Source organism: Apodemus sylvaticus, chromosome 10 (genome assembly GCF_947179515.1).
Source record: "Apodemus sylvaticus chromosome 10, mApoSyl1.1, whole genome shotgun sequence".
Lineage (NCBI taxonomy): Eukaryota > Metazoa > Chordata > Mammalia > Rodentia > Muridae > Apodemus > Apodemus sylvaticus.
Genome location: NC_067481.1, coordinates 43,581,142 through 43,604,516, shown reverse-complemented (window position 1 = coordinate 43,604,516; position 23,375 = coordinate 43,581,142). Strand labels below are relative to the sequence as shown.

General features: G+C 43.7%; 2 protein-coding genes and 1 non-coding gene across 4 annotated transcripts in view; 2 read left to right on the top strand and 1 right to left on the bottom strand.

The window, feature by feature from the left end:
* Nucleotides 1-4,778, top strand: part of Atad5 (ATPase family AAA domain containing 5) — a 53,462-nt gene extending 48,684 nt beyond the window's left edge. For both annotated transcript variants that reach the window (XM_052193963.1, XM_052193962.1), the window contains 4 exons: nucleotides 529-707; nucleotides 1,613-2,445; nucleotides 3,033-3,191; nucleotides 3,286-4,778. In XM_052193963.1, the coding sequence (XP_052049923.1) occupies nucleotides 529-707; nucleotides 1,613-2,445; nucleotides 3,033-3,191; nucleotides 3,286-3,364 (1,250 nt within the window). In that variant the 3' untranslated portion in view covers nucleotides 3,365-4,778. The remainder of the gene's footprint in view (nucleotides 1-528; nucleotides 708-1,612; nucleotides 2,446-3,032; nucleotides 3,192-3,285) is intronic.
* Nucleotides 4,779-6,461: 1,683 nt separating this feature from the next.
* On the bottom strand, nucleotides 6,462-11,675 carry Tefm (transcription elongation factor, mitochondrial). The gene is made up of 4 exons (XM_052193964.1): nucleotides 11,597-11,675; nucleotides 9,811-10,274; nucleotides 7,659-7,808; nucleotides 6,462-7,061 (listed from the first exon to the last, which is right to left on the bottom strand). Exons 1-4 carry the CDS (start codon nucleotides 11,637-11,639, stop codon nucleotides 6,618-6,620), a joined length of 1,101 nt encoding a protein of 366 aa, XP_052049924.1. The 5' UTR covers nucleotides 11,640-11,675; the 3' UTR covers nucleotides 6,462-6,617.
* A 7,595-nt stretch (nucleotides 11,676-19,270) lies between these two features.
* On the top strand, nucleotides 19,271-19,417 carry LOC127695689 (small nucleolar RNA SNORA43). The gene has a single exon (XR_007980059.1). It is a non-coding gene; the product is annotated as a small nucleolar RNA SNORA43 (small nucleolar RNA).
* The last annotated feature ends 3,958 nt before the right edge of the window (nucleotides 19,418-23,375 follow it).

Genomic DNA, 23,375 nt, shown 5'->3' with positions numbered 1-23,375 from the left:
GACAGTGTACTCATATAAACAAATAAACAAACAAACAAATAAATAAGTGAACTGGCCATAATTTTTATTCACTGTAAGCTGGCAACTTTAGCACATTCTCAAAAACTTAATAAGATAAGTAAGGGGGATGGAGTGATGGCGCCCACCCTGAGGTGGCAGGGTCAGATTTACAAGGTTGCATACCTTAGCAACAGAAGCTGTCCTCTAAGCACCAGACACACAAAGAATTTCAAGGTTATCCTTGCCTACATTGCAAATGTGAGGCCAGCCTGGACTACATGAGATCCTGTCTCAAGGAAATAATAAAATAGCCCTTGGATAAACAACAAATGATAATAAATCATTAAAAAATAGGCTTGAATCATCTCACTCTCATCATATTTTTCAAATGAACTGTTATATTGTGTTTGTAATGAGGTCAACACATTGTGGAGAGCAAAGTGGAGCCGAGTCATACGGCTGGTGACTCGGTCTCTCCAGGTCGCTTCAAATACATTTACAGAAAATTGGTCTTCATTACTTTTTTAGGAGAAAATAGCAGACATACATTGGTTTGTTCTGAAGATGGCTCTGATGTGAACATCAACTCTAAGAACAACAAAAGGAACTGTGTGGCCCTCCCCAGCTGTGACAGGGGCTGTGCAGAGGCTTTGTTTGGGCTCAGGAACATTGCCACCCCATCCCAAGACGTACTGTCATTGTTAAAGGTATTTTCTGTGTCTGTGGAATGTTGAATTCATGTTTCTGTCTATCTTATTATTATTTACCCCGCATTTTGAATTTTAGTTCAGGTTAAAAGTCACTTAACATTTTCTAGACTTTAGATGTGAGACTTTAACTCAATTGACTGTGCTCAATTGACAAATGGTGCCTAGGCACAGCTTTAAAAACACAGGATGGCACTCGGGTTAAATTGAGACAGGCGTGGTGGGGTATACCTCTAATCCGGGCACTCTGGAGGCAGAGGTAGAGGCAGGTGGGTCTCTACTTCCAGCCTGGTTCCAGAACAGCTAGGGATACATGGAGAAATCCGGTCTAGAAAAATAAAAAAATAAATGACCTTCTGATACTGAATTAGAGTATGTGCTAAATAAAGAACACTAGTTTCTGAATCTAAATCTAGTTCAGACTTACAATGTTTTCTCCTCCTTCCTGTCTGTCCCCTTCTTCCTTTGTTTGTTAGTTTTCTTCCCCAACTCCCCGGGGTTTAGTCCTAGGAGCTTAGTGCTTATTGGGCAACTGTTTTATCACTGACCCACCCAGCACAGTCAGTACTGTTCTGAGTATTAAATATAATCTAACAAAATGACAAAGAGTAGCCACTTAATGCTTTCAGGATAGAATAGGTGGCAGGGAGATGGCTCAGTAGTAAAGGGGCAATCCAAAGCTTGTCGCCACTTCAGTGGGATCCCTGGGCCCACATGGTGGTAGGGGAAAACTGACTCCACAAGTTGTTCTCTGATCTCCACCTGTCTTGTGAGGCACCCTCCAAAAACAAAACAAAAGACAACACGTCACCTTTGTAAAGGATGGGTAAGGACCCGTGTTCATCAGGGTGGAGGATGTCTGAAGTGGGCACTCTTAATGCATTCTTTACTCAATTACTTCTCAGCACAAGATAACAACAAAGGAAGAGTGGCAGAAACTCATTCAGCTTCTCACTGAATTCCACAAGCAAAATATAGATCTGTTACATAGTAATCTTGAGTTCATCCTGCCACTGCCAATTAACAACATTCCAGATGGAAGAGGTGCTTATGGCTTCCCAGTGACCACACAGGCCAGTGCACCAGGGAGCATGAAGCATCTTACCAGGAAGCAGTCAGAAGACCAGCCATTGAGAAAATCACAGAAAAGGAAACAGAAAAGGATGGTGACCCTAGATGACAGTGACCTGTTTGACACTGGCCTGGACTTTTCTGGTGAACTGCCAAGCTTGTCTCCTGCACCTTCCTCATCTATAGAAAACAACATAAGTGGAGACAGAGACAGCAACCCAGAGAACAATGGTTTCAAGCCTCACATTGTACCTCAGCCTCAGACACTTGCAGAGAAGAAGTGTGGTGTGCTCATTTCCCACTGTTTAAATTCTCTCAGTGAGTTCATGGAGAACATGTCCTTCATAGATGCCCTTTTACCAGATCCAGGGGAACAGAACGAATTGGGTAAAAGTGCCTTTCACTGGACAAACGGGAAGGTTAAAAGCGGACTTTGTGATGAGTTTAGTCTTGAGAACAGAGCCAGGTGGGCTCCTCACAGCTCTGAGGAGTTAAGAGCAGCCGCAGAAGCGCTCAGCTTTACTAAGTGCTCTTCTACCATCTCAAGAGCACTGGAGGCCTTGCCGTCATGCAAGCAATTAGGAAGAGACCCAAGTGATGAACTCACCTTCCCTGCTTCACAAAGGCGCCAGGACGTATGCTTCCACCAATCAGCAGCCAATCTAGAGTAAGTCTTATTTGTTGCCTTCTATTTTTCAATAATCAATAGCAGTGATTCTTCTTACTAATTTTCAAATGCTGGGCCATTGATAATGGGAAACAGTGTTAATATAGTTTCCCATGCAAATTAAGCATATTGTTGAAAAAACTAATTTGAATGAAAATTGAGAAACCTGAGCTGAGTGTGGTGGCCACACCTTTAATCCACACCTTTAATCCCAGCAGAGGCAGACATACCTCTTCGAGGCCAGATTTCACTGTGACAACCAGGAGTGTGGGTAATCACAACACTGGGGAGTAGAAGCACAGAGATCAAGAGTTTGATGCCAAACCAAGCTACAAAACAAAAGTCCTAAACAGACATTTTCAATATGAAGCTGAGCGTGGTGTAAGCCCCAGCACTCAGGACTGAGGCTGAAGTCAAGCTGAGCTAGATAAGTTCCCGGCCAGTCTGGGTTTATATGAGTGACTCATGTGCTGACAGGAAATTACAAGTCTTATCTGGTCTAGACCAGAAGTAGGAACACTGGTTATGTTTGGGATTGTTGTTACATATTTATATGCAAAATAACAAATAACACTCTTAATTTGTAGCAATGCTGACAAGAGGATGGCAGTCATTAAAAGTGTGTTTTCTAGCCGTTCTTTCCTGACCCTGGGTAATAAACAAGCTAGTATAATTGACTACCTGCCAATTCTTCGGAACATTTGTCGGACAGAAAAGCTAAAAGAACAAGAGAAAAATAAAAGAAGGTAAAGTGTGTAAAAAATTTTTTTTTAGGTACCTATTAATAAATGTTTGTGGGAATGAAAATACTAATATTAAATATTTTGGTGATTTTGACAGGTTTCTGCACTATTTTGAAGGAATTCACCTAGATATTCCTGAAGAAACCATAACTACTATGGCCGCTGACTTCCCTTGATGCTCCTGGTCTTCAGTCTTGTACAGCCTGTGTAGTCCTGATGACACACTGTAGAGTATGGTGACTTTAAAGAAGAGCTTATTTCTCTTAATGTAAATTTTAAAAGACTTTTGTATTTTTGTGGTTCAAGTATTTAAGATGAAACTTTTGAGTTATAAACTGTATATATGATTGTGGCATTTTTTGAATGTTTTGGATTATCTATTTTTGCTTTATTGTATATGTTCTGTATGTGTGAGCTGTCTGTAGAATAATTTTCTCTAATGGATTTTTGGAGCTGTTTCAGTGCTAAGCTCACCTGTCATTTTTCCCTTTTCCTGTAGTCTTCCTCTACTGCCCAGAATCAGAGCTGTGCCGCTGTAAATAGGCGGTCTCTAAAGTTACACAATGGAAAAGAGTTATGTACAGAGTATTTTTAAAATGTCCTAGAAAGCAAATTATGCCTCAGTTGTGGAAAGCATTGCCTTTATTTCTTGTGCCTTCTTCCAGCATGTTTTGCCATTTAATCATTGAGTCACTGGTGTTGGCAGAGTAAAGCATTCTGAATTCTAGCATTTACCAAGACAAGGTAAGATAGTAGGACTTTCTTAACACCCTGTATAGTTACAGTCCAGTGCATTTGCCAACTCAAACAATTTGTACATTTTCTGGTACTTTTATATCATGTTTTATTTATAAAGTAATGACATTAGTTTATCTATTTTGGAAAACTTGTTCATCTTTGAAGAAATAATGAAGGATTCTACCATGGGGTTTCTACCTTAACAGCTGTTTCCACTTAACTATGGCTTTTGTTTTGTTTTGTTTGTGGTGCTAAGGATTAAATTTAGGGGTTTTGTATTATAGGCAAATGTCCTGTGTCCTAGTATATGCATAGGTGTTGTGTTTGGTAATTGTTTGCAGTGGTACATATCAAGCATAAGACCTTGTACATTCTGTGAACATGCTTAGCCAGAGCTAGAACCCTGATCCTGTTTTTGAGGCCAAGTCTGGTATGCTGCTTAGACTACCCTAACCTCCTAGAATTCTGTAGTCCTTGTCTTAAGCACTTGGCACTACACTACAGACACATGTGCTACCACACTGAGCAAGGTCATCTTTTAGTGTTTTTTTAAGTACCTATTTTTTACGTTAGTAGCAAGATTTTAAAATGCACATTTTACTTAATGTTATTTACAGATAATCAGGTTTAAAATTCCTTCATGATGTAAATATTTGTATAATAACATAATATTCAGGTACATTTTCTGACGAATTTTATTTTTAATTCAGAAGGTAAGGATCCTAGTTTTGTACTTTTTAAAAAATATAGGTGCATACCTGTTTACAAATGTGTATGAAGATCTGTTTTTACTTCTTGTTCAACCTACCTTTTCTTGTATTAATTAGTAAATTGATCTAATTAAAAGTTAAAGCTTGGTGTGTTGTTTAAATTATTTATGTTTTTTTTTCTCTTGTTTTGTTTTGTTAGACAAGGTTTCTGTATAGCCCTGGCTGTCCTGGAACATATTCTGTAATTAATTCTGTAGACCAGGGTGGCCTCTAACTCACAGAAATCCACCAGCCTTTGGCTTCCAAGTGCTGGGATTTAAGGCATGTGCCATCATCACCAACCAGCTGGTCAAAGCTTTTTAAAGAATTATGGTTTTTTTTTATGTGTATGAATGTTTTAATGCATAGATATGTGAACCACATGCTTGCAGTGTCCTTGAGGTCAGAAGAGGCCATTGGGTACCCTGTATTTGGAGTTAAGGATAGTTATAAGTTCTTAGCATGTTGGGGCTGGGAACTATACCCAGGACCCCTATAAGGGCAGCAAGGACTCTTAACTAATGAAGCATCTTTCCAGCTCTTGAAGCTTGTAAGTGTCTATATCTGTGTTTCTCTCCTGGGTGGCTACTGTAGGTGTTTAGCTGCTCTTCAGGTGTCTTTTTTTTTTTTTTTGGATTTTTGGAGACAGGGTTTCTCTGTGTAGCCCTGGCTGTCCTGGAACTCACTCTGTAGACCAGGCTGGCCTCGAACTCAGAAATCCACCTGCCTCTGCCTCCCAGAGTGCTGGGATTACAGGCGTGTGCCACCATCGCCCGGCCTTCAGGTGTCTTATTATTAGGGTCTCTGATCATTCTCAACAAATGATCAAACAATGTAAAATAAATCCATGTTTTGGGCTGGAGAGATGGCTGAGTGGTTAAAAGCACTGACTGCTCTTCCCAAGGTCCTGAGTTCAAATCCCAGCAACCACATGGTGGCTCACAACCATCCATAATCAGATCTGATGCCCTCCTCTGGGGTGTCTGAAGACAGCTACAGTGTACTTATAATTATAAATAAATAAATCTTTAACATTGAATTTTTAAAAACTGCCTCTTTAGCAGGGACATGACTTAGTATGGTTTTTTTATTTTTATTTTTTTTAGTTAAACATTTTCCCCCATTACTATGTGTAAAACCTAGACAAGCAGTTTACCACCAAGTTACAACACCAACTTGTCTTTATTAATTTTTTTTTGGTGGGAGTGGGGGACAAGGCAGGAGTTTGGAGAAAAAGTCTCACTGTATACCCAAACTGATCTCACACAATCTTACTGCTTCTCTCTTCTGAGTGCACAGATTACAGGTATAACTATCAACTGATCTAATTCTTCCTCTTACTAGGGCTTTTTTTTTTTTTTTTAATCTTCCAAAACTGTGTGGCCCTGGCTAGCTATCCCAAAATTCTATAGATCTGGCCTGGCTGGCCTTGAACTCTGCCTCCTAGAGTGCTGGAATTCAAGGCATGCATTATCACCACCCAGCTCTTAAATTTAATTTTTAAGTGGTTACCTTTTATTTTTCTATGTGTATGTGTGTTTCCTGCATGTGTCTGTGCAGGAAAACAAAGAAGAATGCACCATCCCATGGAACCAACATTATAGGCAACTGTGAGCACCTATGCAATGGGGGCTGCGAACCAAACCGGGGCTCTCTAAAAAAGCAGCCAAGTGAGATTAATGACCAAGCCATCTTTCTAGCCTGGTACTTGCTTTCAAATGGAGGTAACTTTTGGCTGCATGTGTGACTCCTTACTATTTAGAACTTAAGCAAAGAAGGCACAGCATCTCACAAAATATTTATTGATTTGCTCTTGGCTCATGTTTTTCAAGCCAAAAATCTGATTTTATAAACATGGAAAATATATTCAAAACATTTTCCACTAACATGGAAGGTGGAAACAGTTGCTTTAATAAATCAGTATAACACTGGAGTGAGTGCATTAACATTTGAGCTCTGAGCCTCTGCCAAAAACTAACTCATAAAAAGCAACAGCTTGCAATAATGAATCATACAACTCTTCAATCCGGTGTGAGCTCTTCATGATCTTCTGTCTGTACTGCACTACAAGGTCCCGTGGGAAGAACACCCGGGGCTGCTCCTTCAGCACAGACTCTGAGAGGAACTGCTTCACGAGCTCCCTCCCACTAGTCCTCGTGTCGCCAATCATCAGGTCAAAGTGCTTGCCCACAGCATTCCGATTTATGCTCAGCACCCGATGCTGGCCATCCTCAGCAAAGGTTTTGTTGAGTAAGGCATACAGCATGGCTTCCGTGATAAGAAAGTGTAGCAGGATAGGAAGCAGAGATGTGTTCTGAATGGAAAGTCCTGATTTTTCCAAAATGTAGAGATCTGCTTTAGGCATCTTTGAAATGACTGAAGAAATCTTTTAAAAATAAAAAATAAAAATCAGAATGATTGTGCTTCACGTTTGCTGCATTCCTAACAATCCTGAGGTAACTGAAAATCTTCTTGAAGTCTAAAGCTGACTGATTTTGAGACTCAGCAACTCAAAACTTTTAACAATTTGAAATATTCCAAGGTAGAACAGAGGGTTGGCCTTAGCCTGGAATCTCTGCTGCGGCCAAGGCCTCTTGTCACCAAGCACTCACCAAATAGCAATTCCTGCCATTTTCACGTCTTGAGGACTTAAGAGATGGATTTAAAAGACAAGGTTTCTACTTTTTTCTTTTTAGTTTTTCAAGACAGGGTTTTTCTGTGTAGCCCTGGCTGTGCTGGAATTCACTCTGTAGAACAGGCTGGCCTGAAACTCAGAAATCCACCTGCCTCTGCCTCCCAAGTGCTGGGATTAAAGGCATGCACCACCATGGCCTGGCTGGTTTCTACATTTTTAAGTAAATACAATAAAGCTATGATAGGAGTAAAAGATGCCCCAAAGCACAAAGACCCAACACAACTATACAAGGAACCACGTAGGCATGCACAGACAGGAACAAGGAGCCGGAACCAAGCACTGCCTCACCTCTTCCAAATAAAAGGACGCTGGGTATGTTTTGTTGGTTAATTTCCAGCACTCAGCCTGCTGCCAGTCCAGCACAGTTGGTTTCCGGTCAAGATGAGCCCATGCAATTCTTCGAGTACCAAAAACAATAGATACGACACTATTAACTGCCTAGAGGAAAAGAGCTGATTTGATTACAAGTGTAAATACCTTACAGCTATAAAACCCCAAAACTCAAAATGCCTAACAAGTTTAACTGATCAAAGTTTATTTACAAGCTGGGTATCTTGGCCCTCTCTTGAGGCAAAAACAAAAGCTATGTTCTGTTCCTCATACCCTTTCAACAAGTATTTTAAAAGCAATCCTGCTGGGCATTGGTGCACACCTTTAATCCCAGCACTTGGGAGGCAGAGACAGGCGGGTTTCTGAGTTCAAGGCCAGCCTGGTCTACAGAGTGAGTTCCAGGTCAGCCAGGGCTACACAGAGAAACCCTGTCTTGAAAAAATCAACATCCCCCCACCAAAAAAAAAAGTAAGGTAGGGTCAACAAGATTGCTAGGTGGATAAAAGAACTTCCATCAAGCCTGTCAAACTTAGTTTATAATCTACATGGTAGAAGGAGCCAGCTGACGCCACCCAAGTTGTCCTCTGACTTCTACTGTGAAAGGGACACACAAATAAATATGCAATTAAATTAAAAGAAAATCGATGGGCAGTGGTGGCACCCACCTTTACTCCCAACACTCAGAAGACAGAGGTAGGTGGATCTCCATGAGTTTGAGGCCAGCCTGGTTGGTCTACAGAGTTCCAGGACAGCCAGAGTTTACACAGAAATCCTGTTTTGAAAAATAACAACCAAAAAAAAAATCACAAGATACCAAAAAAGGAACAACAGCACCTCAAGTCTTCCTTGGCACACATGTGCACATTCAAACATGCACCAAAATAAAGAGGATTTCAAGATGGGCTAGTGGGAAAAGCTGCTTCCCACCAAGCTCAAGACCGAAGTTTAATCCCCGGGATCAAAGTGGTGACAGAAAAAATGAATTCAGATTATTGTCTGACCTCCCACATGCACCTTGGTATGTGCACATGCTCATGTTGGAAACATGTACAGAAGTAAATAAACATGAAAGGGCAGAGCACCATCTGAAAACAAGGATCTTCCCATTTACTGTCAACATTACTACTAAACGATTTATGCTTTTTTCTTTCCTTCCTTTCCTTTCCTTTCTTTTTTTTGGTTTTTTGAGATGGGGTTTCTCAGTGTAACAGCCCTGACTGTCCTGAAGATCAGGCTGGCCTCAAAATTCACAGCAATCCACCAGTCTCTGCCTCCCTTGTTCTGAGATTAAAAGCATGAACCACCATGCCTGCTTTTTGTTTGTTTGTTTTTTTTAATTTTTAAAACTGTTTTTGGTTCAGTGGTTAAGAGCACTGGCTGCTCTTCCAGAGGTCCTGAGTTTAATTCCCAGCAACCACTTGGAGGCTCACAACCATCTGTAATGGGATCTGATGCCCTCTTCTGGTGTGTCTGAAGACAGCTGCAGTGTACTCATATACATAAATAAATAAATATTTGAAAATCAATAAGTAATTCTTAAAAAAAGAAAAAAAGTGCTCAGCAGAAACTTTCCACTCAGGAGGCAGAGGCAGGTGGATTTCTAAGTTCAAGGCCAGCCTGGTCTACAGAGTGAGTTCCAGGACAGCCGGGGCTACACAGAGAAAGCTCAGCAGGTAAAGGAGGGTGCCAAGGCTAAAGCCTGAGCTCTGTCTATCAGTCATGGGCACCCACACACATACACCAAGGCGAGGATGACTAACGTGATTTCAGTAAACACTAAGTCTGTGTTATTCGTGTTTCCTATGCAGACCACCATCTCCTTTCCACCAGCCTAATTTCTTGCTTGAAACTGAGCTTTCAGGAACTTTCCCCAAATCCTTCCTCACAGCATTCCCTCCAGTCACTTGGCAGTTATCAATACCTCTCATTTTGTGTAACAATCACCTGTTACTATGAGTATATCTCACACTCACACACACACACAGATGCATGCATGTACACACGCAAACACACAATTAGAAATATAAAACCCTCGTCTCTCACCCACTCCTGGGAACGGTGCTTTCCAGAGAGAGTTCTCAAAGGGTAGCTGGTCAGGGGGAGAATGTACCTTAAGTCTTTCTTTCTCTACACCTGGTTTGATGAACTTTCTCAGCAGCCACTTTTCCTGTGACTTTTTTCTCCGTCTATTCTCTGGACAAAGAATGGAGTTACAAACTTCAACAGCAGTTTTATATTGGATCAAGGGCACGCCTATCAAACTCTCCAAACTCTGAAACGGCCCAAATTTCTTTCTGTGTTCTACAATATTAACAGACTTTCTTCCTCGAAGCAGTCTGAAAGCTTCCAGTTCTTTATCAGAAGCTGTATTCAACACATGCAAGATAGAAGCCTGCTGCTCCAGGGAGAAGAGCCCGTCCAATGCCTTCCCGCGTTCCTTTCCATTTGTATCACAAGCAGCAGCAGCACTGGCAACAAGTTTCTCAGGTGCTGTGGATTTCCTCAGAGAACAGATGTTACTTAAGACTGGAGGCAGGGATGAGTACTCTGGGACTGGAAACCATTTCCTCCTCCCTAAAAGGGAAATTTCAATTGAATTAGAATGTTCTCCTTTGCAGTTATACTGACTTGCACACAAACCACATTATCACAGAGAATTGTTTTTAAAAAGAGTGTAGAGCTGGTTATAGTTGTGCACACCTTTAATCCCAGCACTGGGGAGACAGGAGGATCTCTGAGTTCAAGGGCAGCCTGGTCTACAGAGGACATTCCAGGACAGCCAGGACTGCACAGTGAAACTCTACTGAAAAGCAAACAAAACATAAGGAGTAGGTTTACAATAATACAGTTATCTATCTTTGAGGGGTTTTTTTTTTTTTTGGTTTTTTTTTTGGTTTTGATCATTGGTAAGTTTGGGTTTGTTTGTGGGGGTTTTTGTTGTTGTTTTCTTTTTCTTTTTTTTGGTTTTTTGGATTTGGTTTTTTCGAGACAGGGTTTCTCTGTATAGCTCTGGCATACAGGTGTACATGCAAACAGAACACTCACATACATTTATTTAATAAATGTATTTATAAAAATAAATCTTAAAAAATATTATTTCGAGTTGAGCAGCACTTGGGAGACAGAGGCAGGTGGATTTCTGAGTTCGAGGCCAGCCTGGTCTACAGAGTGAGTTCCAGGACATCGAGGGCTATACATAGAATCCCTGTCTCGGAAAAAAATATTCCAAATGTTTGCTATTTATGTCATTTATAATATTAAGAGGATTTTTTTTAATGTTTCTTAAGATTTATCTCCACTTGCATTTTTACTAGTTTATTATCTGATGGAACTAAAGAAAATTAAGCTTTATACGTTTATAATAAATGTTTTAGCTGGTCAGGAGTAATGGTCCTCACTTGTAATCCTAGAAGGTCGAAGCAGGAAGATCAGGATTTAGCTACATAGTGGGTTCTAGGCTAGCTTGGGCAACTCGGAGCTTTGACTGGGGCAGGCCGGGAGCTGGTGGTATTAACTAAGTGCTAGACGGTTTATATTGTTCTGCATGGTTCTCAATACTGCTAACAAGGCTGTGTTTTTGAAAGCAAAGTCTACACTATGCAATGAATAACTTTTTATAAAACAGTGTAGTCATTCTCTCAGCGCGGCCACAGGAAAGTGATGCAGCCAGAAGGGGAGCAAGCAAGCTACTTGGTGCCTGAATCCCCGGTCCGCAGACCGGCCGGGCAGGGGCGCACGTGGAACCTGGGCCGCAAAAGCGTATGGCTGGGGGCACGAACGCCCCTCAGCTCCGCTACAACTCCACGCGGGAGAACCGGACACGGGACAGAGGAGAAACACTCCAGATCACAGGCTAATGACTGCCAAACAACCAACTTCGTGCTCAGGAACCCTACCTCCAGCCTTGATGAGGCAAGCAAGGTTTGTCCTCCAAGCCATCGCCAGGCTCTCTCACGCCTGTCTTCCTCCACCAACTTCCGGTTTTGTGTGTTCCAACAAAAAGTGTTCGGCCGGGGCTGGGCAGAAAGGTTCCGACGAGAGAGACAGGCCGAGGGAAGTGCCCGCTGAGTTCCTAAATGATTGATGGCTGATGGTCTCCGGAGAACGTATGGCCGGGCGCGATCTCCGAGATGGGCAAGACTAAACTAGATTTAGTCCTGTTTTGAGGTGAGACTTCTCTGGGTTCCCAGACTCACAGAGACAGCCTTGAGCAGACAGTGGGGAGCCTGTATGCACACATGTAACCCTGTGCTGAGTTAGCTGAGAGATGTAACTAGGCGAGATAAGGCCATCTGATGCGATCGCCTTGAAGCTGGGCACCTTTGACTGTTTGAAAAGGATGGAGGGAGGTGAGTCTGGAGCCACATTTGATCCTTAGAATGCGGAATGGAAGAGTTGAAAAAGTCGGGCAGGTCGCTTGTTTTTTAGTTGCAAAGTCAGATTAGAGGGGCTTTCTAGGGAAAAAAAATGGTTATTTGCAGCCAATTTGAGGCTGGACTGGAGAAGAGCCTGAGGATAAGAAAGAAGAATCGGGCCTGGTGGTGGTGGCGCACGCCTTTAATCCCAGCTCTCTGGGAGGCAGAGGCAGGTGGATTTCTGAGTTCGAGGCCAGCCAGGGCTACACAGAGAAACCCTGTCTCGACCCCCCGCCCCCCCAAAAAAAAAGAAAAGAAAAAGAAAGAGGAATCAGAAGGTGATTATGATGTGTTTTATAAAACAAATTATGTGTTTTATGGAACGGGGTATGGTGTGTGTGGTGGGAGAGGGGGCCTGGGGGCCTCGATGCCCGTGATGAGGCATCCCACCTCCCCGAGGTACCAGCCAGACAACCAGTCTACTATGAATAGAGTTTTTATTTGGGGGCATGGGAAGGAGAGTTGAGAAGGGAAAGAGGACAGAAAAGGACAGACACACACACACACACACACACACACACACACACACACACAGAGAGGGGGGGGCAGGCAGCCAGGAACATGTTGAAGGGGAGAAGGAAGAGGGAGGAAGAAGAGAGAGGGAATAGGGGGTCAGAGAGAGAAGAGCCAGAGAGGGGAAACAGTCCCTTTTGGAGCAAGCCAGGCCGACCTGGCTGTTGCTAGTTAACTGCTGGGCAGAGCATAGGAGGAATGCCAACAGATTATCCTGCCAAGGCAGAGTGAGCTGTGGGGAATGAAACCTGGGAGAAGGAAGAAGAGTGGAAAGGGCTTTGGTAGTGGGTTTGTGGTTATATTAGACACAGTAGCTAACCTATAATGCCCACACTTAGGAGAATGAGGAGTCCTTGCCTCCACAGGCACCAGGCACATACCTGATACACAGACATATGTATAGGCAAAACTCCCATACACACAAATTAATGAGTCTAAAATAAAAGTTATTCTTAAGAGAGCCTGGTGTGGTGGCATATTCCTATAATCAAGCATGAATTCCAGGTGAGCCTGGGCTGTCATAATGAGACCTAGTATTAAACAAACAAACAAACAAACCAAAAAAAACCAAAACAAAAAAACAAACAAACAAACAAAAAAAGCCTGGCAGTGGTGGTGCACGCCTTTAATCCCAGCACTTGGAAGACAGAGGCACATGGATTTCTGAGTTCGAGGCCTGCCTAGTCTACAGACTGAGATCCAGTACAGCCAGGGCTACACAGAGAAACCCTGTCTGGAAAAACCAAAACCAAACAAACAAACAAGGGCTGGAGAGATGACTCAGTGGTTAAGAGCACTGACTACTCTTCCAGAGGCCCTGAGTTCAATTCCCAGCAACCACATGGTGGCTCACAAACATCTGATGCCCTCTTCTGATGTGTCTGAATACAGCTACAGTGTTCTCTCTTTTTTTGGTTCCTCCCACACCCCCACACCCCCACAGGGTTTCTCTGTGTAGCCCTAACTGTCCTGAAACTCACTCTGTAGACCAAGTTAGCCTTGAACTCAGAAATCTGCCTGCCTCTGCCTCCCAAGCGCTGGGATTAAAGGTGTGCGCCACTACTGCCCAGCCCAAAAAATTTTAAAACACAAAATTTTATAAAGAATTGTTTCATGTTTCACTGAGTACCACAGAGGTGCTGAAATGAGCCATGGGAAATTTATTCACTCACACTTCAGGAGTCCAGATACCTGCGACCAGAGTGTCAGTGGGGTTGGTTCCTTTTGAGGACTCTGCAGGAAATAGGTTGCATGCTTATCTGTGTCCTTCAGGTGACTACCTCCTCCACATACAGATGTGTCACTCAGCTGTCACTAGGCATTCACACAAACAACTCATGAGGACAGTGGCCATGTTGGAATGGCCACCGCTCCAGTCCAGTGTGATCTCATTTTGGAAGAGGAGGTATTTAGGACAGGATATTACTAAGTTGCCCAGGGTACCCTTGACCTTCTGAGATCAAAGTCTCCTCTCATCTCTTTGTAGCCTTGGCTGTCCTGGAACTCACCCTGGAGACCAGGCTGGCCTCAAACTCAAAAATCCGCTTGTCTCTGCCTCCCAAGTGCTGTGAATAAAGGCGTGCACCACCACTGCCTGGCTAACTTGAAGTTTTATATCTTCAAATCCATTTATGTATGTGTGATGGGTTGTGTACATGCACACGTGCATGCATGATGAACTGAGGACAACTGGATACAAGTCTCACCTGCCACGACATGAGTTCCAGGAACCAAACTCAGGTCATCTGGCTTGGTGGCAAGACCCTTTGCTCAGCCATCTAACCAGCCTTTTGTTTTGTTTTGTTTTAATTAAAAAATAAAATGCTGGGGGCTGGAGAGATGGCTCAGTGGTAAAGAGCACTGACTGCTCTTCCCAAGGTCCTGAGTTCAAATCTCAGCAACCACATGGTGGCTCACAACCATCTGGAATGAGATCTGACACCCTCTTCTGGTGTGTCTGAAGACAGCTACAGTGTACTTAGATATAATAATAAATAAATCTTTGGACCAGAGTGAGCAGAGGTCCTAAGTTCAATTCCCAGCAACCACATGAAGTCTCACAACCATAAAATACCAAAAAAAAAAAAAAAAAAAAAAATGCCGCCAGGCAGTGATGGTACACTCCTTTAATCCCAGTGCTTGGGAGGCAGAGGCAGGCTGATTTCTGAGTTTGAGGCCAGCCTGGTCTACAGAGCTAGTTCCAGGACAGCCAGGGCTACACAGAGAAACACTGTCTCCCCAAATGAAAAAAAAAAAAAAAGCCATTCTAACATGACCGATGATGTCCTCATGAGATGTCCGTGTGAATGACTAGTGACAGCAGAGTGACACATCTAGGACCTGAAGGTCAGAGAGAAGCATGAAGCCCATTTCCTGCAGGGTCCTCAGAAGGAGCTAACCCTCCTGACACTCTGGTTGCAGGTGTCTGGACTCCTGAAGTGTGAGCGAATAAATTTCCCAGTTCTGTGGTATTCATGCATGAAACAAACACTTAGGAGTCCTTGTGGTGCCTTGAGAGATGATACAATTCAAGAAAACACAACTTAGTTCTCGCTAGCTGCCAAAGCAGGGAGTTTCCCCCTGAGACTCAGGTTCCTCGTTTGTACATTGGAGACAGCAGTAGCTGCTTCACAGGACTTGGGACACCAAGCGAAGAGAACACACAGTATATGTTCCGTGGCGCTGGTTTCCCCCATCAAAGCGTCGTCTGTTCCTCAGAGTTAATGATTAATAGCTTTGAGAGGAAACGTCCTCATCAGAACCTCCTTTCAGAACTGCACTTTGACCAGAGACTGGAGGCGACAAGAAAAGAGACAACCTAGTACAATACTCGTGGTCCACCACAAGCCAGAGCGAGGGTGCTCAAAATGAAAGTGACCATCTTCCTCCAGGAATCAGCTGCTTCTCATTTCCCTGTTTCTTTTTCCAGATAAATGTCCATGGAACAAATTAATTTTGTTGGTAGAGATATTTTTAAAAAGTCAGTCCTCCATAGCCAGATATGGTGATGCAGGTCTATAACCATGATGCTCCGAGGCTGAGGTAGGAGCACTGAGGTCAAGGGCATCCTGACCTAGTTAATGGTAAGACCATGGCTCGGGCATGTGTAGCTCTGGTCTAACATGCATGAGGCTCTGGATTCAACACTGCAGTCAAAAGAATGAAGATGTCACATGACCTGTCCCCAGGTCTAAAGAGAAAACCCAAACAGGACTGGGAAGATGGCTCAGCAGATAAAAGGCACTTGACCCAAGTTATTATTCTCTGAACTTCATACATGTATCACAGCACACAAGCCTGTGTGTGAACACATCTATAAATAAATGTAACTTAAAAAAAAAAAAAAACTAAACAGCCAGGCAGTGGTGGCGCATGCCTGTAATCCCAGCACTTGGGAGGCAGAGGCAGGCAGTTGTGAACACATCTATAAATAAATGTAACTTAAAAAAAAAAAAACTAAACAGCCAGGCAGTGGTGGCGCATGCCTGTAATCCCAGCACTTGGGAGGCAGAGGCAGGGAGATTTCTGAGTTCGAGGCCAGCCTGGTCTACAGAATGAGTTCCAGGACAACCAGGGCTACACAGAGAAACCCTGTCTCAAGAAAAAAAAGAAAGAAAGAAAGAAAGAAAGAAAGAAAGAAAGAAAGAAAGAAAGAAAGAAAGAAAGAAAGAAAGAAAGAAAGAAAGAGAGAGAGAGAGAGAGAGAGAAAGAACGAAAGAAAAAAGAATTAAAATAAAAAAGACTAAACAAAAAATTCTTAACTGAGTTATGTGAACATTTTGTTTTGCTTTTTGGAACTGTATCGCTGGCTGTCCTGGAACTTGGTCTGTGGTCCAAGCTGGCCTTGTACTCAGAGATCCACCTGCCTCTGCATCCTGAGTGCTGGCATGAAAGGCCCATGCCACCGCTGCCCAGCATGAACATTTCCTAAGGCATCAAAAGTATACAACTTGAAGACAAACGATACTGGGTTTCATTAAAGCTAACAGTCTGCTCACTGCAACGCACCACTGTGAGGCAGCTGTGTGGGTGCTGGTAAGAGCGGGAGGTGCTTGTAACTATTAAACCATGTCTCCAGCCCACAAAATAAAATGAAGCTTAGAAATATGATGCATATAAAAATTTAAAGGTGGCTAGAGAGATGGCTCAGAAGTAAAATGTCGGACATAACCCTGTGACCATCAGTCATGTAGGGTCGCACCCCAGGACCCTAGTGTTCTGGCTGGACTCCACCCCCACAATCACCTGGCTACAGACAGGTTAGCCCCGCCCACTATAAAAAAGGCTGCTCTCTCTTGCCCACTCTCTCTCCCTTGTCTCTTGCCCCCCTGTTCCCCTCCCTCCCTATACTTTCTCCTCTTTCTACGTGGTCATAGCCAGCTCTCATCCCCCTCTCTCTCTTCTTTCTCTCCTTTCTATCGCTTTTCTTTCCCCCTTCTTTTTTATAATAAAGCTTTAAAATCATGGGCTGTCTCTTCTTATCTAAACTGGCCTTGTTGAAGCAATGGAGCAGGCCTCAGCGTCTCGAGCGGCCAGACCAGACCCAGGACTCCCCACCCAGCCAGGCTTCCTCCACAGGGACCTGGGCCCGCACCAGAACCGACCCAGCATCAAAGAACATTGACTGCTGCGCTTCCAGAGGTTCTGAGTTCAATTCCCAGCAGCCACATGGTGGCTCACAACCATCTGCAATGGGATCCGATGCCATCTTCTGGTGTGTCTGCAGACAGCTACAGTGTCTTACATACATATAAAAAAATAAATAAATAAATTTTTTTTAATTTAAAAGGGATGTAAATGGTATGAAAACTATGATTGGACCATATCAAATTATATGTGAAAGACCAGAAGGTAACTGACACCTTACACATAACAGGGTTATTAAGTACAGTGTGAGGCTCAGCCGCCTGACCTTGCCTTTTTTTGAAAGTTAGGTTCACAGGCTCCACCTGATGTACTGGTAAAAATCTGCCATGCGGGTTCCAACCTCAGCCCCAGCTCTGCGCCTGCCCAGAGTGTTTTACTTCAGCACTGTGACATTGGGTAAATAACTTACTGTCTCTGGGCTAGAGTTGCCTTGTTCCCCAAGCAAGCCTAGTCTCTATTCGAGTGTTATGACAAAGATGACACAGATTTGTGCAAGTCAGAGCCACACTGCAATCTCCAGGCCATCAGTGGGAGCCCTGTTTTCTTTCACTGTTTTCCGAATCCCTTATAATTATAGTTTTCTTGAAAATTCTAAAACTAATAAATATATATTTTTTTACATTTTCAAAGGGGTCATGCTCTATTCCCTGGGGATCTCAAGCCTGTTCCTGGGAACATAGCAGAGGGCTTTCTTCCAGGCCTGCTGTGGCTTATCCCAGCTGGACAGCACCGATTTGCAAAGGGGACTGAATGTTTGTGTCCTGAGGAGCCCTGGGAGCTTTGTTTACAGAGGACATTCTGTCCCAGGGTCCTGGCTTAAGGCTCCATCACCCCAGCAGCTGCTGTCTGGACTGAGCACCCTAAAGAGGCTGCCTCCCAACCCATCCTCAAATTCTGGTCTCAGCCTTCAGTAATGGCCTGGGGCAAGACAGTCTCTGGCTTGGAATTCTCTTGGGAATAGCTTCTAATCTCCTTTCTTATTTCTTTCCTCCTTCTCCTTCTCCTTCTTCCTTTCCCCTCTCTTTCTTTTAAAAACATTTTAGGTTTATTTATTCCTATGAGTGTAGGAGCACCGTATGTACAGCTGGTGTCTGTGGAGGTGGGAAGAGGATGTCCATCCCTGGACCTGGAATTACAAGCAGCTGTGTGGGAGAGTGCTGTGTGGGTGCTGGGAACCAAATCCAAGTCCTTCGCTAGGACAGCAAGTACTCTTAACCACTGAGCTAGGTCACCTGTTCCCTCTTCTCCTCCTCCTCCTCTTCTTCCTCTTCCTCCTCCTCCTCTTCCTTCTCCTCCTCTTCTTCCTTCTTCATTTTTAGTCAGTACTGGTATTTAACTTAGGGTCTCATGTCTGCTAGGCATGTGCCCTTCTACTAAATTATAAAGCCAGCTTTCTATTTTACCCTTTTTTTCTTTGTTCTTTCTTTTTTCTTTTTGGTTTGGCTTGTTTTGTTTTTTCGAGACAGGGTTTCTCTGTATAGCCTTGGCTGTCCTGGAACTCATTCTGTAGACCAGGCTGGACTCGAACTCAGAAATCAGAAATCTGCCTGCCTCTACCTCCCAAGTGCTGGGATTAAAGGCCTGCCCCACCACTGCCCGGCTACCTTTTTGTTCTTTCTTTTCTCTCTTTGTTTTCCCTTTGGGGGAGGGATGTTTGTTTTACACACAGTTTCTCTGTGTAGTCCTGTGTGTCCTAGCACTTGCTCTATAGACAAGACTGACCATGAACTTACAGACATCCACCGGCCTCCTAAGTACTAGGATTAAAGGTGTTCACCACCGTGCCTGGCTTTTTTTTTTTTAAAAAGATTTATTTATTTATTTATTTATTTATTTATTGTTTTTCAAGACAGGGTTTTCTCTATATTACCCAGGCTGGCCTGGAACTCACTCTGGAAACCAGGCTGGCCTGGAATTCAGAAATCCACCTGCATCTGCCTCCCAAGTGCTGGTATTAAAGGCATGCACCACCACTGCTCAGACTTAAGATTTATTTTTGTCCTAAGTCTGTCAGCACCACAGGCATAGCATAGCTGCTTAGCTATGTCGGTCACATCAGGGCAGAGGGCAAGTGGCTGTTTCTATACTCAGTGTTCAGAAGCCAGTAAGCACTAAGAATGGTTGGTTGATAGCCTGATATTTTGCAAACTGTGGTGAGGTGACACCTTGGCTTGGTTTGGATGCCTCTTACCAGACCCCAATGTCAGAGAATTCAAGGACTCACCTGAGGTTGTCTAGTCAGCATTTCAGCAAGATGCAGCTTTGGAGTGGGAAGGGTGTGGAGACAGAGTTTTCTGGGGGAGATTCAGAGAGGCCGGGAAAATACAAGAAACGGTCAACTCTCTTTCTCATTTTCTAGATCTGGGGAGGCTCAGGGTCACCTCTTGGCCATGTGGCTGGTTAGGACAGGGAAGCTGTGATTTAAGGCCGTGGGACTCAGCCATGAGCTCTCTAACCTCACCAGGAACCTGCTGAGTCACCCAGATAGGCTTTGAGCAGCTCCACAGGTCTCATCTGGAGAGCACACATCCTAAATTCTGAACCATATTTGGATTCGCTAGGACTTGACTGTTCTTCCAAGACTAGTGAAATGAGGTCTGTGAAGGTGGTGCCTGGGGCAGAGGGCCCTCTAAGACTCAACTCTCCCATCCAGCCAACTGCACATGGCTGAAGAAGTGACAATTATAGGGCTGTAGAGATGGCTCAGCGGTTAAGAGCACTGACTGCTTTTCTGGAGGTCCTGAGTTCAAATCCCAGCAACCACATGGTGACTCACAACCATCCGTAATGAGATCTGATGCCCTCTTCTAATGTCTGAAGACAGCTACAGTGTACTTACATATAATAAATAAATAAATCTTAAAAAAAACAAACAAACCAAAAAACCTTTAAAAAAATAAAAGAAGTGACCATTATGAAGGAGGGAGGACTGGCTATAGGTGCTGTGATGCAAGCTTATTAATTCTTTTTTTTTTTTTCCAAGAAAGGGTTTCTCTGTGTAGCCCTGGCTGACCTGGAACTCACTCTGTAGACCAGGCTGGCCTTGAACTCAAAGATCCACCTGCCTCTGCCTCCCAAGTGCTGGGGTTAAAGTGCTGGCATGCGCCACCACTGCCCAGAAAACTTATCAATTCTTGAAGAAGAAAAAGAAAAGATTTCTTTAAGGGCTGGAGAGATGGCCCAGCAGTTATGAGTGCTTTCAGTTCTGGCAGAAGACCCACATTAGGTTCCCAGCACCTAGACAGTGGCTGGAAACTACCCTTAACTCTACCTCCAAGGGCACCAATTCCTTTGGACTCCACACATCTGTGGCATCTGTGCTCAGAGACACATAACTACCCACAAATACACATAATTTAAAAATAAATACTTTGTGCAGGGCAGTGGTGGCACACTCCTATAATCCCAGCACTGGGAGGCAGAGGCAGGCAGATTTCTGAGTTTGAGGCCGGCCTAGTCTACAGAGTGAGTTCCAGGACAGCCAGGGCTATACAAAGAAACCCTGTCTCGGAAAAAACCAAATCCAAAAAACAAAACAAAAAAACAAACAAACAAAAAAAAAACCCCAAAAACCAAAAATAAATACTTTGAAATGATTTATTTTTACATACACATATACATAGAGATAATATAAAGCTTTAAAATATATATATACATACATATATATGTATGTGTATATATATATATATGGTTTGGAACTCACTGTGTAAATCAGGCACACCTCAAACTCTCAATCTTTCTGTGTCTGCCCCTTGAGGAGCTATGATGAAAGGGTTACTCCCACATCTCTTTGGCTTGTCATCTCTGAGCACATGGGCGGAGTAAAGCTTCTACCATGCCAAATCCAGGAGTGGGTGACAAAGTTTCTGTTAGATGATGAGCATGGTTTGAAAATCAGTAGGGAAAATAAAGGTCACAAGCTTTCAGTTATAAGATGAATGCAGCAGAGTGGTGATGGGTGTGGGATTTCTGGGGCGGTGAGTGAGTGTGTGAGTGTGTGTGTGACTGTGACTGTGTGTGAGTGTGTATGTGACTGTGTGTGTATGAGTGTGTGTGAGTATGTGTATGTGTGTGTTTGTGTTGGGGGTGGGTTTTTATTGTTTTTTTTTTAACCTATCTGTAGATCTGTGTCTGTTTATGTGATCACGGTTTTGAGTGCCCTCAAAGGACAGAAGAGGGCATCCGATCCCCTAGAACTGGACCTTCAGATAGTTGTAAGTTGACATCCTTTAGAAGAGCAGCCAGTGCTCTAACCACTGTGCTCTCTCTCTCTCTCTCTCTCTCTCTCTCTCTCTCTCGCCTAGATGTGTTGAATGTGATAATGTATATTTATATACATAAAATAAATCTTTTAAAGAAAAAAGAGTCAAGATGCTACAGGTGACTAAAAAATCTGGGGCTCCAAATGGACCAGCTTTACCCTAAGGAGAGCAAAGGAGAGGTAACCGTGGCGCGAGCCCTCCCCTCTATGCCTCCCCCCTCTGCCTGCATACCTTACATTGCTGTCTTTCCCATCCTCCTCCTGGGAGACTTATTTCTGTCCCTTTTTTAATTCAGTGCAGCGGAAATGAATCATCTCTGGGTTTGTTTGGTAAATAGTTTCTTGCCTCCTGACCCCAGCTGGCCCTCTTACTGGTTCCTTTACGGATGCTCCTGGGCTAGCCGCCCCAAACCCAACACAGGTCAAGACCCCTAATGGCTGGCTGTTTCTGGAATGTGCTGCTTTCTCTTCTTCAGGTCTGACAACTTGACCTCCTCCACTATGGGGATGGAGAGAAAAGAAAGCTAGCGTTCCAGATGAGTTCCTGTCAGAAAAGCAAGGAAACCTCTGGCTTCTCAGAGATTTGTAAGCTGCCTCAGCTCCCCTCAAAATCTTCATCTCTCAGATGAGGCCTAGGTTGTTTTTGTTTGTTTGTTTGTTTGTTTTTGAGACAGGGTTTCTCTGTGTAGCCCTGGCTGTCCTGGAACTCACACTGCAGACCAGGCTGGCCTCGAACTCAGAAATCCACCTGCCTCTGCCTCCCAGAGTGCTGCGATTACAGGCGTGCGCCACCACTGCCCGGCAAGGCCTAGGTTTAAAGAAATGATGGAACACAGTTCTGTCACAAACATGAAGAGTTGCAGCCCCAGCTGCAACATTCATATATTAAATTTGTGGAGACCTAGGTATATATCACCATTATGGGGCTACTGTGTGTGTGTGTGTGTGTTGAATGTGGGTATGGAAGGCCACAGTTCCTTCAGGATAGAAACCCATGTGTGGAAAAAAAAGAAACCCATGTGTGTTACAGATGAATGATTAGACTCCTCCAGTGTGTCACTGGGTATCAAAGAGGAGAGATTTAGTGAAACAGTTTCAAGACCACCTTGTCCCCATCACAGTGATGGAATTTCACAGGCTCCAGCTGTCTAGGATGCTCTATTTCCTGGGGAATCCAGTCATGAAAATGTATCAATTTTCTAAAAATGGGTAGGGGTAGAGGTCTTTTCTCAGAACTATGGATGATTCCGGAGTAAAATATTAACACTGAACTCTAGTGAGGCCACAGGGATTGGAATTAACACAGTTATCTAAGTTATTGTAATGTGACAAGGACCACAGATACAATCAGGGGTATGGAGGATAGATGGCACTCTTAAGGAATGGTAACAGGTGTGGGGGGGTGCTGGAGAGATGGCTCAGCGGTTAAGAGCATTGACTGCTCTTCCAAAGGGCCTGAGTTCAAATCCCAGCAACCACATGGTGGCTCACAACCACCCGTAAGGAGATCTGACACCCTCTTCTGGTGCGTCCAAAGACAGCAGCAGTGTACTTATTATTTTATAATAAATAAATCTAAAAAAAATAAGGAATGGTATCAGAACCAGGTCTGGGGATTGGGAATTATGGAGAGTGTTCTGAGAAGGGGGCATCTGCAGCTTGCTCTGTCATCTAAACAGATATGAGACCTGCAGAACACGTTATACAAATCAGAGCATGCCCAGTGTTTCCAAGGAGCCCTGAAGCGCAGACACATGCCTGTTGTCTACGTGGGAGATGAGAGAAATGAGCAAATGCCTGTTCCCCCATGTAGCACGCCATCGATAGACCCAATAATCG

Bases quoted from the DNA above. Each gene is read 5' to 3' on its own strand.
- Tefm (XM_052193964.1), bottom strand. From the start codon at position 11,639: ATGGCTTGGAGGACAAACCTTGCTTGCCTCATCAAGGCTGGAG. The intron at 10,275-11,596 runs GTAGGGTTCCTG...TTTCCCTTTTAG, and splicing joins TTGCCTCATCAAGGCTGGAG to GGAGGAGGAAATGGTTTCCA. The intron at 7,062-7,658 runs GTGAGGCAGTGC...TATTTTTAAAAG, and splicing joins CGTCCTTTTATTTGGAAGAG to ATTTCTTCAGTCATTTCAAA.